The 16364-nt window shown below is 43.4% G+C and overlaps 2 protein-coding genes and 1 long non-coding RNA gene across 5 annotated transcripts in view; 1 reads left to right on the top strand and 2 right to left on the bottom strand.

Moving 5' to 3' along the window:
* LOC148645408 (uncharacterized) overlaps positions 1–6334 on the bottom strand; it is a 7319-nt gene extending 985 nt beyond the window's left edge. The window contains exon 1 of the long non-coding RNA XR_015928049.1: positions 6089–6334. This is a non-coding gene — a long non-coding RNA (uncharacterized LOC148645408). The remainder of the gene's footprint in view (positions 1–6088) is intronic.
* The window catches only part of brsk2b (BR serine/threonine kinase 2b), a 287758-nt gene extending 277573 nt beyond the window's left edge, over positions 1–10185 (top strand). The window contains exons 20-21 of the mRNA XM_088610899.1: positions 5534–5629; positions 9823–10185. Of these exons, the coding sequence (XP_088467025.1) occupies positions 5534–5616 (83 nt within the window). The 3' untranslated portion in view covers positions 5617–5629; positions 9823–10185. The remainder of the gene's footprint in view (positions 1–5533; positions 5630–9822) is intronic.
* Positions 7717–16364, bottom strand: part of ptdss2 (phosphatidylserine synthase 2) — a 37009-nt gene continuing 28361 nt past the window's right edge. For 2 of the 3 annotated variants that reach the window (XM_088610910.1, XM_088610912.1), the window contains exons 11-12: positions 15893–16078; positions 7717–11995 (exon numbers count right to left, since the gene is read on the bottom strand). In XM_088610910.1, the coding sequence (XP_088467036.1) occupies positions 11848–11995; positions 15893–16078 (334 nt within the window). In that variant the 3' untranslated portion in view covers positions 7717–11847. Of the gene's footprint in view, positions 11996–13954; positions 13978–15892; positions 16079–16364 lie in introns of all 3 variants that reach the window. The other variant, XM_088610911.1, reaches the window with a different exon arrangement.

Below are 16364 nucleotides of genomic sequence, written 5' to 3' on the forward strand. Positions count from 1 at the left end.
GCGTCTGTGTCTGCGCTACAATGGACTGGTGTCCCGTCCAGGGCGTATCCGGTCATGCGCCAGGGCCATCGTGACCCTGAACTGGATTAGCAGCTATTGCAAGTGAGGTGATACTGTAACGAAATGTTGTTTTTCCTTTTATCTGAAATACAACTGCGAAATTGTGATTTTCCGTTTACAATCCACCGACATTTCTCAAATACAGTGCACTGTCTACATTTCGCTGTATTCGACACTAGAATAAACCCTCGCCGTTATGTAGTCAGTAAAGAGTCAGGTCCTCGCACGGAAATTCCTGTGAAGAGATCGCGCGCCGAGAGCTCCGTGGAGCTGCTGCTTCACCGTCTAGGGCTGTAGCTGTGTAGGCACAGCGGGCTGAGCTCATGAAGATTCAATGGTCAGTGTAGAAAATTAGAGCTGTTAAGGACTACTTATTTGAAATAAAACTGCCTGGGGTTTAATCATTCATTCGAAATCACCCAGTAAAGACTCAGCGTTTGATCCACCTTAACATCGCTTGCAGGTGAGTGCGCCGAAATTCAATTCTAGAACTTTCCTGCAGTGTAGCTGCACGGCGATCCTTGTTAAACTTTTGTTGTATTTCTTTTTTGTCTTGCAATTATAAACCGCAGTTGATACACCTAGCAAAATCTCCATTGAAAATACATTTTGTTTCGCATGCTTTATTGAGCAGACCCCATTGAGCACGGTGGTTTAATTCGAACGGTTCGTCGGGGGAGTGCTGACATAATGTGTTTGTATTCCCATCTCACGTTTTTATCATTTATGTGTATAACCAGTAACTTTTGTTTTAAGTTAGAGACACCAGTTAACCCTCTTCAATTCCCAAGTGCGAATGGTCGTTTTACCACATTTGTCGACTAGAAAGGAGCAGGATCCTTCACGCTGTAGCATGTAACAAATGCATGTCGTTTGTTTAATGCCCGTACCCAACAAATATTTAATGGTGGTCCTCTTAATGATCGGTGAGACTTTTTTCAAAATGGGGAAGTCGGTGAAGATTTAGCACAAAACATACTGACTTTATGAGGATTTCATTAAAAAAAATATTGCGTTGCGATGTATGAAACACAATCGAGAAATTTTTGCAAAAGCATAAAAATGTTAAAGTCAGGTTAAAAATAATGGGTCAGTAGCTAAGACCAGATGGTGAACCATATATACCACAAATTACATTTATGCTTTTATTCTTATATTAAATGGTTAGTTTAGTTTGTTACGCTCTGCCTGTTTCCAATAACCCCTCAGTCCAACAGGGAGTAATTCCTGAAGATTCTCAGGACCCCAGACAGGACACCAGTACAGTATATATCACTGGGCACAAGTCAGGACCACACCCTAGACAGGACACCAGTACAGTATATACCACTGGACACAAGGCAGGACCACACCCTAGACAGGACACCAGTACAGTATATATCACTGGGCACAAGGCAGGACCACACCCCAGACAGGACACCAGTACAGTATATACCACTGGACACAAGGCAGGACCACACCCTAGACAGGACACCAGTACAGTATATATCACTGGGCACAAGGCAGGACCACACCCCAGACAGGACACCAGTACAGTATATATCACTGGACACAAGGCAGGACCACACCCCAGACAGGACACCAGTACAGTATATATCACTGGACACAAGGCAGGACCACACCCCAGACAGGACACCAGTACAGTATATATCACTGGGCACAAGGCAGGACCACACCCCAGACAGGACACCAGTACAGTATATATCACTGGACACAAGGCAGGACCACACCCTAGACAGGAAACCAGTACAGTATATACCACTGGACACAAGGCAGGACCACACCCCAGACAGGACACCAGTACAGTATATATCACTGGGCACAAGGCAGGACCACACCCCAGACAGGACACCAGTTCAGTATATATCACTGGGCACAAGGCAGGACCACACCCCAGACAGGACACCAGTACAGTATATATCACTGGACACAAGGCAGGACCACACCCTAGACAGGACACCAGTACAGTATATATCACTGGGCACAAGGCAGGACCACACCCCAGACAGGACACCAGTACAGTATATATCACTGGACACAAGGCAGGACCACACCCCAGACAGGACACCAGTACAGTATATACCACTGGACACAAGGCAGGACCACACCCTAGACAGGACACCAGTACAGTATATATCACTGGGCACAAGGCAGGACCACACCCCAGACAGGACACCAGTACAGTATATATCACTGGACACAAGGCAGGACCACACCCCAGACAGGACACCAGTACAGTATATACCACTGGACACAAGGCAGGACCACAGCCCAGACAGGAAACCAGTACAGTATATATCACTGGGCACAAGGCAGGACCACACCCCAGACAGGACACCAGTACAGTATATCACTGGACACAAGGCAGGACCACACCCCAGACAGGACACCAGTACAGTATATATCACTGGACACAAGGCAGGACCACACCCCAGACAGGACACCAGTACAGTATATACCACTGGGCACAAGGCAGGACCACAGCCCAGACAGGACACCAGTACAGTATATATCACTGGGCACAAGGCAGGACCACACCCCAGACAGGACACCAGTACAGTATATATCACTGGACACAAGGCGGGACCACACCCCAGACAGGACACCAGTACAGTATATATCACTGGGCACAAGGCGGGACCACACCCTAGACAGGACACCAGTACAGTATATATCACTGGACACAAGGCGGGACCACACCCTAGACAGGACACCAGTACAGTATATATCACTGGACACAAGGCAGGACCACACCCCAGACAGGACACCAGTACAGTATATCACTGGACACAAGGCAGGACCACACCCCAGACAGGACACCAGTACAGTATATATCACTGGACACAAGGCAGGACCACAGCCCAGACAGGACACCAGTACAGTATATATCACTGGGCACAAGGCAGGACCACAGCCCAGACAGGACACCAGTACAGTATATATCACTGGACACAAGGCAGGACCACAGCCCAGACAGGACACCAGTATAGTTCATCACTGGGCACAAGGCAGGACTACAATCCCTGGACAGAGCACCAGTCCATCACAGGACACAAACACTTACTTCCATACATCTGTTTTCTAACTGCTTGCAGTTCAGGGTCACAGGGGAGCTGAAGCCTGTCCAGATTGGCAACAAGCTTAAGGCAGGGTACACCCTGGATAGGACGCCAGTCCATCTCGGGGCAGACAGACACACTGACATTGGGGTCAGTTGTCCCGGAAGCCAGTTATCCTACCAGTATGTTTTTGCACTGTGGGAGAAAACCCATGCAAACACAAATTCCACACAGGGCACTCAGAGGTATATAAGCCCGCAGATCTGTGAAATGCAGGAGGAAATGATGCAGGTGCAATAAGAACATGCAGACTCCATACTGAAGGTAACACAGGATCGAAGAGCTGTGAGGCAGGATCTCTAACCCTCACTGTGCTGCCGCAGGCCTACTGTACTCTATTAATCCTTGCATGTCTTTCAGAGCTCCTCTTCATTTCTTGCCATTTGCATTCCTCTTTGTTGGACTCCAATTTTCTTAAAACATTAAATGATAAAAAAAAATGTAATTGAATTTCTCTGCTCCTTTCTTTGCTGTCTCAGTCTGTAGCTTAGATGTTTTGTAATGACTATTAAAATTCCAAGCACATTTTGTTCTGAGAAAGTTACTGAATGTAGGAGGCATTGAAAACGCAGTACTCATTTAATCCACTTGGTGGAGACAGAGTAGCACAAAAAACAATGGCAATTGCCTTCCCAAGCGGCGCCTGACTCACTACTTGAAGCTGTGTGTGGCTGGGGCTCCGTGCCCCCCGAGCGGGACTGTAGGCAATGGAGATTTTAATAATAATCCTTACACTTATATAGCGCTTTTCTGGACACTCCACTCAAAGTGCTAATGGGGGTCTCCCCTCCACCACCAGTGTGCAACACCACCTGGATGATGTGACGGCAGCCAAAGTGCGCCAGAACGCTCCCCACACATCAGCTATCAGTGGGGATGAGAACAGAGTGATGAAGCCAGTTCAGAGATGGGGATTATTAGGAGGCCATGATTGGTAAAGGCGGGGGGAAATTTGGCCATGATGCTGTGATAACACCTACTTGGGAAACACCCTCTGTGGATTTTTAATGACCACGGAGAGTCAGGACCTCGGTTTTTATGGCCCATCTGATGCACAGTGCCTTTTTAACAGTACAGTGTCCCCGTCACTATACTGAGGGATTAGGACCCACCCAGACTACAGGGTGAGCGCCCCCTACTGGCCCCCTAACACCTCTTGCAGCAGCAACCTTAGCTTTCCCAGGAGGTCTCTCATCCAGGTACTGACCAGGCTCACACCTGCTGAGCTTCAGTGGGATGTGATACAGCTGCTGGCATTAAACAGCCCAGATCCCCTTCCATGGAAAGAGAAATATGTAAGAACTCTTTCAAGGAAAAAATAACTTTGGGTTTTTGTGCTTTGATTAAAGATGTTGTTCAGTCGAGCACTAGTTTCTTTTAAAAGTTTGCTTTTGAGCAACAGCTTAATTAATGTGAATGTGGTATATATGACTATCAAATGATATTGATAAGAATATATATATGAGCTAGGTCACACTATTTTTCAGGCTCTTTAAGAAATTACACTGAGGGCTTAAGTTGAGGATGTTTCCAGGCTGTTATAATATTTTTTTGTTTAAAGGGTTTGTGACACTGTGGTTAGCACTGCAGCACTGGAGCTCTGGTGTCAATTCCATATCTGGGGTGCTGTCTGTGTGGAGTTTGTATGTTCTCATGGGTTTCCCCCGAGTGTCCCAGTTCCCTCCCACAGTCCAAAATCATACCGGCAGGTAAACTGAGTTCTAGAAAAAACTGTCTTCAGTTGCGAGTGTCTGTGTGCCCTGCACTGGCCTGACTCCCCTTCCAAGCTGTGTGCGACCTTGCGCCTGCTGCTTGTCTGGACAGACTGGCTCCCCCACTACCCCGATCTGGATGAAGCAGTAAGAAAAGTGGTGGACAGGTTTCTTACGGCAAAGGTGACCCCGGACACTCCTGTGCATGTAACGTCAAATCAATGGATATCTTCATTTTAACCTCTAATGGTAGGGATGCTCTCTTGAGACAGTTGCTTCATCCTAAATTATTGTGTTTCCTGAGTTTCAAAAGTTATAGTTGCAACCTTAAGTTTTGAAATTCCAGCTTTCTCATGATAGGGAGTCTGATGTCACATGGCACAACCCTTCCCTTTTTCCAGCTAGACAGAGATGCTTGGAAGTAAAAAAACATACAAAAGTAAAAAACACCTAAAATATTTAGTTTTATTTGCTTAATAAACAAAGTCCCAATTTCTCAGACCAGAGTTACAGCCCGGTAACAAAATTAATTAATTGATATTCTAGGGGGAAAAAAGGCAAAATCCCAATTGAACAAAATCGTGAACTTTGTTAAAGTATTGTAAGTCAGCATGTTGTCACAAACCCCTGGTCTCTCCACAGGTGAGAACGAGAGTTCGCGAGAATTGCAATGGGATGGAAGAGCGAAAAGGTACAGGTTTCACTACAGAAATGTCCCAATCTGATCGGCGTGCAGAGGTAACAGGCGAGTAGTGTTGGTCGGCAAAACCGTTTCGAAATCGAGAGCAATATTTCTATTGGATTAACAGACATATTCACAAGCCTGCTTGTTTACAATGTATCAGGGCCGCTTCGCGTCTCGGTAGGTTTTGTTGCCTCGTTCTGAATCGCAGAGTATGGCGAAATTTCGGCTATTTTGCTGATTCTTTCTAAACCCGACATACTGTATGAAAATAGCTCTACAGTCCCGTTAAAGGCTTAGACCTCACCTCCTTCTCTTTTTGCTTTCGACGTGAAAGCGTCACAAGAAAGGGCCTTTCTTACGCAGGATAATGAAAGTTTGCTTGAGAACGACGCGCATACATTTTGAGAAAGAAAAATGCAACTGTTCTGCTACTAAATGTGTATGTTTTTTATGACGCACAAGTATCTAAATTATCTTTACAAAACATTTACAAATATAATACAAATACTCACCTCCTGCAGCAGCCCTGACCATACTTGTTGCTGTATTGAATGGATACGGTACGGTCTCATTTAAAAAATGAAACCTTTGAATACAACATCTTAATAAAAGTGTAGTCTCTCCGCCTCCGTGTCAATACACTGAATCGCGTGGTTTGCGTTGATAAGGCCTTCTTTGTCTGCCCTCTACTGATATTGCTCTGCAATTACATCAACAAATGGCATTCATTCAAGGGCTATAAAATAGCATTTACTACAGGCAATAATCAGTATACACACACACAATGAGTTCAGTCAGGCAGTCGTTCTTTGTGTGAATGCAGACCTTCCTGTTGGTCAGATAGTTATGCTGAAATACTCGTGTAATTTTCCGATGGATTTAAATGTATTTTCATAATCACATTAGTCAAGAAATATGAATAAATTATGAAGTGGAATTGGTGTGAAATGTAGATGTTCTCAGCACCATTCCTCTGTATTCACTTTAGGGAGTGTTACAGGCCCTTAAATTTAGCAGTAAGGCGAACACCGATGTGTTCATCAGTCTCACTTTAATTCAAAGTTAGTCAATTTAACAGCCCATTTAATTACTAACGACAGTTTTTTTTTGGTGCAGTTCCTGACTTTGAAATTATTATAATTATAAATTTTATGTTATCATGGTCTTATTGGATTTACCAGTTTATTGGATTGGAAAACCTAAGGAATATTCATAACTAAACACTGGCCTATTCTAGTGATTTTAACTGGTGCTGCAGATTAGAAATATAAAAACTCAAAGGACACAAATGATTAAATAACAAAGCAATTCTTTTGTTTTGAACATCACATGTTGAACTTGCCTCTGGAGGCAACAGTAGAGGCTAATTAGTACATTTCTATAAACTGTGCATTTTGCTTTTTTGAGTCCCCAAAACCTGCCAAGTGGCTGATTGATATGGACAGGATTTCATTACCAGGACCTGTAGCTGTGATGTACGGACATATTACTCAGTCCAGATATGACATGAGACTAGTACATTATTTACCTTTCTGACAAACCAAAGGGAGATCATAAGCTCAAAGAACTGAATGAATGATTCAATGCATTTGGTATGTAGTCTTAATAACCGTCTGCACCTGCCATCTTAAATTCAGATTGGGGAGACAAAAGTAATCTTTTATTTCGAGAGCTATTAACCTGCGCAGTTTGGATGATTGACAATATATAAGTAAAATAGATTGTCATTCTTATCATACATTTATTTTTCTTATTTGTTAATGGTGTGTAAAACGTATTGTGTAATGTGTTATGTCTTTTAGCTGCCTATAAAGCAAACTTCCCACCTGGGACAAGGTAAAGTAAGACTAGCTGAAATGTGATGAGCTGACTGAAAAATCTCTGCTCGTCTGCTCCATGCAGATTACTATAACTTCAGAACTGAGCTTTAAGGACTGGCAGGATGAGATCTTCGGCTCAATTAGCTACTATTAAACAAGCCAAAGGGGCCAACTGGCCCCTCTCATTTGTAACCATTCTTATGTTTCACCTGTCCTCTGCACTGTGGTTTCTGTCCCCAGATCACAGCAGAACTGTAAGGGAACCATGTAGAACACAGGTTGCTTTTGGTTGTGTTACTGGAATATTTACAAAGACCACATTTTTGAGTCATTCAGCATTTTTTTATTGAAAACATTATAAAATGTTTGCACTGATTTGCTAAATTCATGTTTCAGTCCAACACGGTAGACTCAGTGTTCTGAGCCTGGTTACACTGTACCAGCAGGATGACAAGAACAGAAAGAGCTTTGGATGCTGGATTATACAGGAAGTTTGATGTCAGATAGGGTTTCGCCATAGGTAAAGAACATGGACTTGCAAGGTGCTCAGTTTATATCACCAGCATGCAATGGGCTGTGTGACTGAAAGAGATTCAGGCTTAAATTGGACCATAATTTACAGGCATCAGAATTTTTTTTCTTGTAAAAATGTATCGGAAGAGACTTCAGTACACAATGTCGGTACTAGAAATCACCTTTTTTCTTAAGTACTTAGGCTAAAAAGAATTAGTGTTTAATTCACTAAATGAGCCAGTCTGACGTTTCTTAAGAAGAGTGGACAACAGACTCACACACCTGCTTCTGTTAAAGAGGTGGCAGAGTTGGCACTTTTGAGACATCAGACATGTACCACAAGTATAATGCAGAGAAACATATAAAGTTGAGGCTCCTGTCCTATTTTAATAACGCAAATATAGAACAAGGCAGAAATGTGACATTCCCAAGTGCCGATTGTTCCTTTCGCTGTTTTCCACATGCAGATAAAGGATTGCTATTTTTAAGTGTCCTATTAAGTTTGCACAGCAAAGGCTGCTGGGATATGAAAAACCTCCAGCAAAACTCAGCTAGCAGAAAGGAGCTTGGGCAAGGGGAGAAGGGAGTCTATGTACCTGGACACTGAGAGAGGGGGAGGCACGGTGTGTACATGTCACTAAGCAGACTATGTAAAAATGTAAAGAAACAAGCTGCTGCAACCTACAACCCTTGGCATTATACTCAAGGTTCACATACAGCCTTGAGAAACAGAAGCCACAAAAGAAAAGAAAAAGCACTAAACAGAGCAGCCTTGACCAAATCAGAACAGTCACAACACTGAATTGCATTAGTTTCAGCACACTGTGGTACATTAAACGAGCACTTTGCTGCTGCGATTTAGGGCCTTAAATCATTTTATATTGGTCAGTTCTGGTCAAAACAAAATTCTCTCGACTCCCTCCCTAGCTGATGAATAGCTGCTTGAATTTACAAATAAAAACAACTAATGCTCCTGTAAATCTCCATCTCGGCTCAGAGAGGACACAGCACAAGCAGGGCAGGGGAAATCAGTGGCGGTTGTGCGAAATAGACAGTGTGGAAACCAGACTGTTACTGGGGTACGTCCAGGAGAAAGCACACAAATCTTTTCCAGACCGCACTCTTCTTTCAAAATTCAGACTGACTCAGATTACATTCAAGATTAATAACAGTATACAGCTTTTTCTATGGTACATCATATAGGCAAACTGGTACGATATTTAGATGGTGTATAACCTGATACATCATATTGCAAATAGGCAGACATCAAAACTGTTCACACTGTTACTTTGCACAAAACTATACCTATCACAGCAGCTAAAACAGGAACCACAGAGATCCATGGAATACTCTATTCAATAAACAGTTGCTTCCACCTGTAACTTCGTCAGTGCAATGGATTTTATTTTGTGTAGTATTCATAGCACCGAGATGCCACTTTATACTACCGGACTTCAATGGTTTCAGGATTAGAAAAAAAACATTAAAAATTCAAGTAATTGTTATATAAATTAAAATGGCTCAAAAATGAACATACAACTGAAAAATTAGTGAGTGAAAACTGTATGGCTTTAAACACTTTGTTCTTGAACATATAGACATTAGAGCTACTTAGTGACTAGTAAGTCACCTGCTGTTTTTATTGGATTTTCTTTCCGTTCTTTAGTAACGGACAATTCACCAGCTGAAAAGATTGTATTCTGACAGAGGATTCCCACTCCTGTATAATAAATGCCCTTATTTCAAAGTGAAATGACAGCTGTTGATTTGAAACTCTACATACTGTATGCAATTATTCTTTTTGCAGCACACTCTGTAATCATTAGTACAGCAGCTGTTTCAGGATTTTTTTTCCCATTTCATACCTGTTCAGTTTAAAATCCGCAATTGATTCTTTGCATCTTGGCTCACAGCGGCAACTCCTGTGCTGCTCAGAGGGAATGAGGATCAAGCACTCATCTTCTGACGCACGCCACAAGGACCGCGGTACCTCACAGGCGGAACACAGACTGACGTCACCCTGATATCACTGCGGCCTTCAAATATCAGGACAGGAATCCCAATCACATCAACTTACACAACACAAAGCAAACTCTTGCCCCTCCACAGGAGGGGGAAATAAGCAGGCATTATTCTTTTTGACTTTTGTGTTTGATTTGCACTCACATGAGAGTCCTTCTCTATTAATAAGCCTTATGAACAACGTAACCAGTGTTTCCAGTTTTTAGTAATTTTTTGTAGTTTCTTTTACCCATTAAACTTTTGCACCACTTTTACGTTCGTGGCGAATCATTTCACCATGCAGCGAGAGCAGTATTTTCCCCCAAGCATGATATCCCTCTCTACTTTTGTTCTGAATTTCTTGAATGAAGTTTAAATTCTTATATGCCACAGAAATGAAACACCATTGGCTCAATGTTCCACTCAGTTCTATCTGCATATCTTGTTCATTCAGCTCCACCTGAAAGAAAAATCTGACCAGTAAGCTGCAAGTGGAAAAATAAGGGCCTGTATCTTTCCACGCAAACCATTAAAATTTATATTCTAAGACCAACACCCTATAATCAGTTCAAACTTTACTGTAAAGGGAAGGATATACATCTTTACATAAACATAATTACCCATTGCATGTCAGTTTCTATTCTTATTCTTCTTTCACCATTAAAAAAAAGGGATTTCAACCACCTTAAGTTCCAGAAAAATAAGACCAAAAGTCTTGGCTTTATGAAAGGACTCAATCCCAAACACTAAACAACACTACATGTTTCTCATGGTTCTATACAGTGTCCAGATCACACTGCTAATTTCTGAAATTAATCTATAATATGAAGTTAGGCAGAAAGCATCAAAAAGCAGGTCAGAGCGTAAGAGAAACGCAGGGCAACACCCTGGGCCCCCAGACAGCTCTCCTCCAGCTTGTGAGAGCACAGCCAGTTGCACACCCACAAACAGGCCCTCAGATGCAGGGAACACCTGTCAATGTGCAAAGTGTACGCAAATCCACAGGGACTAACGTTCTTTTACTTGTAGTGTTAATAAAGAAAATTTGTAGCAGCTCCTGACTGTTACTCCTCACTCTTGCAGTGCCACTTGGCAGGCTGGTGTCAGGAGCTGCTCTGACAGGGCAGTCCTGTTTGTTTTTCCTCTGTAGCACAGGACTGTGTTGAAAGACACAGAGAGAAACATCATGTACAGAGTAGAAGCCTGTGAGGAGACACCTGTAGGAGCAGAGCAGTGGAAAGGAATCCCAGCCAGCTCCATTGTCCCTAGAGGTCACGTCAGTCTGAGCCTCAGGATACTGGAGCCCCCTGATAGTCCAGACATTGTTCTGCAAGAATGGACATGCTGCTGTGATCTAGAAGTGGTCAAAAATGTTCCACGACCGGTAACCAACGTAGAACTGTACAGACCAACTGAAAGAACTGTCAAAGGACATAAACCCCACCCTAGTGTTTAAGAAATAAATCAATCAAGGCTGATACTGTACATGGGGAAACCTCATGTGGTACTCTAAAAAAGTCACCACAGCATCACTTCATATCTCTATGCTATACGATCAAATGTTACTTTCTAAAGCAACGTTAAAGAACTGCCCCTCTCAGTGTGTGATCTGGACACTTTTGGAACATGCTAACATTTTATAAATGTATAAATTTAAAAGAAAAAGAGCCCACTATCCTTTTGAAGAAATAACTCAATCAAGGTGATCTTTATAAAACAATTTCCCCCCATATTTGGAAAGGATTTAGATCCTCTCATGGGTAAGAGTTTCCTGGAATAGCATTATCAGTGACAACCAGTGGAATGACTTTAACTCTTGCAGTTATCTTGCAGTTTAACTCTTTGCATCCATACAAATTTCCCAGTGTGCAAAACATGTAGGGCATGTAGCTTCTGGAGTGGCTCCCCCAGCCACCCACAGTGCCCTGCAGGAGTGCTCAGGACTTCCTGTGCCGAGCAGTCTCCCCACCATTGAGCTTGCCCCGCCCGGCCACGCTGGCACTGCCGTTGCTCTGGGTCTTGTCGCGCTCGCCCACGCCCTCCTGCTGCCTCCGCCGAGTCTCCTTGTAGCGCAGGGTGATGTCTCTGAAAGGCAGGACGTAGCCGTGAGCCGGCCGACCGGTTTTATCACCAAAAAGGCCAATGCTGCGCTTCAGTGCAAACTTCGCTCCACATTTTAAACAAGAACAAGTCTCTCTTGCATGCCTGTGCCGTCTCTTGCTAGCATTGGCTCCCGAATGCTGAAATAATTACTCTGCAGTTAATTGTGCGATTGTCCCATTCCGGGCTGATGAAGAGTGAACACCAACACGATGGATTCAGCTATCCGCACCTAAGGAGTTCTGGGCTTAAATGTCATTTCAGCCCTGGAAGGTCAGGTTCTGGAACATACTGGACAGTACACTGAATGACGACGAGGGGAGTATCTTCTAGGTGTGAGGAGTGATTACAGAAGAAGCACACAAGAGAGCGAGCGCACTTACTGAATCTTCCCAAAGAACAAGGCCCAAGAACTCTTGCAGGAGCCTCCTCTGTGGCTCTGGCAAGTGAATACAATTGTGGGTTTTTCTTCCTGGAGCTAGCTCATAGTCATGTTTCAGAGAAAAAAAAAGATTTCTGGGAAGCTCCACCTGTAGAAGTACTGTAGGCATGCTTAGCCTTTAATCCAGAAATTGCTGGTCTGAGCCTGAGCCATTCGCCAGCCATAACCAGAGCTTCCCAAGAGGTAGCACACAACTGGCTGAGCACTGCCAGGGCTGGGTGTTTGGTCAGCTGTGATATCCCGGTCTGGCCACTCAACAGTGACCCCTCTTGACTTGGCAGGACTTTGCACCAGCCTGCCAGGCCATCGGGCAGGATTCTCTCCTCCTACAGATCCTGAACGTCCTGGGTGACCAACAATGTAGTCCTCTCCCCTGTTACCAGGACAGTTAGAAGCCATTTAAGTTTAGAATCGCCAGTGTGAGTGACTGAGTGCAGGAAGGCTCACACTCATCCACCCACAGGGCCGGTAATCTGTTGCACAGTGCAGCCCCGAGGCAACAGGAGCACTGGCCACTGACAGGAAGAGACGTCACCTGAGAGGCTAATTTATCTCTACACTCGCAACATCTGGGACAATTCAAGATGTGCTCCGAGCAAACAAAACACAAGCCTTTTCATTGTACAAACGTATCGAAATCTTAAATACGTTCACTAGTTCCGTTAAAAGAGCTTGATGTGTTTACTTGAAACAGTACCCTCTTCAGTAACCCGACATCAGTTTCCCTACGGGATTAATAAAGTATTATCTATCTATCTATAACAGCAGTTTCCTCTCCAAGAATGGTGATGCACTTAACCTGTGTGTTACTGTTAAATTTACACACAAAAAATCAAAGTTGCATCAGCATTCAGCTTTGATTAGTAAGCTAACCTTTGTTCATGCATAACGTGTTTGGAAAGTTATCTTAAAAAATAACTGTGTAAGGGATTATTTTTCCCTTACATAGTTACATAGTAACTATGCACACACTTCACAGATCATGGTAACTGATGATATTTTTAAAATATTTCCCTCAAGGTCTTGTTAAATAAAATGTCATCCCTTACACAAGTAACCTGGAACCATTATGGATTACTTTTTACTTTCTGGAATACTTTCCCCAGCCAACACTGAACACATGAAAACATTAGATTCTAAATGTCAATATAAATAGAAATTATATTCATACAATGTGTATTTCTGTAACTTTTTAAACAAAAATAACACAAAGGCATTGTGAAAACACAATACTTTAAATACTTGAAATAATACATTCACCAATATTTTATTTTTTTTCTACAAGTTGTCAAACCAAACAAGTCAAAAACCTGAAACTAGGTGCTGACCAGCAGAGGCCCGACGCTTCAGGACAAACCCTGGAGGAAGGAACCAGGACTGGCTGAAGTACAAAAACCGACACACACGCACAGCACACGCAGGAGGAGGGAAGGCCATGCTCACTCAGCCAGGAAAGCAGGCGTGGGACGGACAAGAAACACTGTCAAGCTAGAGGAACCTACCTCACTGCACACGAGCCCTGCTGCTGAAGACGAGGGAGGGAAAGAACACGAGCTTTAGCATGCATGGCAACACAGGAACACCATCTCTACAGCCCTCGCAGCCGAAAGGATCACGCAGCACAAAACAGCACCTCACCACAACAACAGGCATGCTACTTCGAAAACAACTGCAAGGAGGGGGTCGGCACTCTTTATCAAAAGCATGGTCTGTGATTTCAGAGCAGTACGTCTTGTTTGTAAAATCACTGCTCATGATGGTTGAATTGAGACATTTAGGCTGTGGTGTGCCAATATGTCTGTTTGCAACTGTAATAAAGACAGTGACTGTTCACTGCTGAATGACATTCTTTCAGCATTGAACAAATGAATACAAAAATGTCCTGTTTTATGAAGACTCAGAATTCCCTGTGTAATGATTTGTATACTAGGAAGTACACACAGCTCTCAAGAGATTCCTTTAAGTTCAAACGAGGCATTTAAAAAACTTTAGTGTTTTCAGTGTTACCTCTGATGAAGACAGCACATCTGTGGAAACACTATGTCTTTGCTTCGGCTGTCGGTGTGTGAGAAGAACACTGCCTTGATGGGAGGACATGTACAATATGTTAACTAGCAATAGAAATCTGGTATTTAAATGCTAGCTCTCGGTCAAGCGCAAAGCCGGTGCATCTGCCATTTGTTTGTCTGTACATGCTGAACTACCTAATCCACAATAACTGAGGGTTTGAGTCCTTAAATCATTAGAATGCCTGAATTTATTGTGCAAAATATGCTCTTAAAATTATTTTTAAAAAAAGCTAATGATTCCAAAAGTAATCTGGTCAGAACCACTGCAAGCAGTTACCTAGAATGGCTTGAATGGTCATGTCACCCAGATTGAGTTGACAACTCCCTCGACCGGCCTTGAAAGCTTGCGCACTCTCATATGGTTCACTCCTACCAGGCGTCTGAGTGACAGTTAATTAAATCAGCGCATACTTTTCTGCCCAGATTCATTTTCTTAACTGTCCTTTCCTTCTCAGCACCACACATTCTTCGTGAACAACCCTGAAGCAGCCCTTCTCTCGTCAGGACAGACAGCCTTCCAGTGCACTCACAGTGCTTCATGACCCCTCTGAGATCTGAGATGTCTGCCGCTGATCCATGCAGAGCCCAACAGGTGTTGCAATGTGTACAAGAGCATTGGAATACTACAGATACATGTTGTCCAAGTGCTTTTCACACTTTTTTATGCAAAAGTATCGAATTGTTGAATAAGTCGTGAAACTTTTTACCCCATGTGTTAAATTTCTCATTAATGGAAAAGATCTGACTGGACTAACAGGTTTGTGAAGTACTGTCCTGCAGTGCAGTTCTGAATGATTCATTATTACAGCAAACTTGGATTTGTCGGCAGCACCTTAGAGAGGTTGCAGTGCCATTTCTAAATATGATAAAAACCAAACATAATAATAAAGTGATAAATATGATAACTTCTACTCTGGAATATTGCTTGTTAACAAACATGAATGTGGACTATAGCCTGAACCACTACCCCTGCCCCAGGGTTAACTGCAGCAGGTGGCTTGTTCCATCTCTAACATGTGATGGGGCACCAGTCCTCAGCAGGACCAAAACAGACCAGAAATCATTTCAAACCTGCAAAAATAATTCCTTCCCAATTCCAATTTTCAGGTTGAGAATTTAAGTCATTATCGCAAAAACAATTGGGCATTGGGCCAGGGCAAAGTTCAGACACATAATTCCACAGAAGTTTCTCCTGGCATCTTAAAAGTTTAAAAACATTATTAATTTGCACCTGGTCATCGGGTGATGTGACAAAAAAAGAAGTCTGCCATTGTTCAAGACTCAGCTTGGAAGAACTAGTTAGACAGTATGAGGGCAGCAAAAGCAGCACTTTTCTGTGCTCCAGACCTTCCAGCTTTCAGCTTCACTTACCGGATAAAGAACCTCCAGAGGGTCCAGGTCAGAATCAGGATGATTCCCAGAATCCAGCACTGGGTAACAAAGAAAGGAATGGGCAGAGTGATGGTGTGGGGGTCGTATTTCACCACTATCAGAAACTCGGTCACTGTGATGGCGGCCACCATCCAGGCCTGCTGCCCCAGCTTTTTGTAGAATTTCCTGCAGCAGAGAGAGGTGAGAAAGGGCAGTCAAGCAGCCCTCTCTGGGGCAAGTGGAGACAAAGACACGCACTGCCATTAGATCAACAGACAACTGTCAAATCACGTTCATAAAGCAACTCTGTGAATGACAGAGGCCAGAACCACGATTTGACTGGGTTCACATGCTCCCTTTTGAACACTCAGTGATCAGCTCATCCCACGGGTTCCCAGAATGCTGCCTTTCACACTTTCCTTGGATTTCCAAGTTCCTTCACTTCACAGGTGCAAACCTCAGGTCCTGAGGG

Source organism: Lepisosteus platostomus, chromosome 18 (genome assembly GCF_059453375.1).
Source record: "Lepisosteus platostomus isolate fLepPlt1 chromosome 18, fLepPlt1.hap1, whole genome shotgun sequence".
Taxonomy (NCBI): domain Eukaryota; kingdom Metazoa; phylum Chordata; class Actinopteri; order Semionotiformes; family Lepisosteidae; genus Lepisosteus; species Lepisosteus platostomus.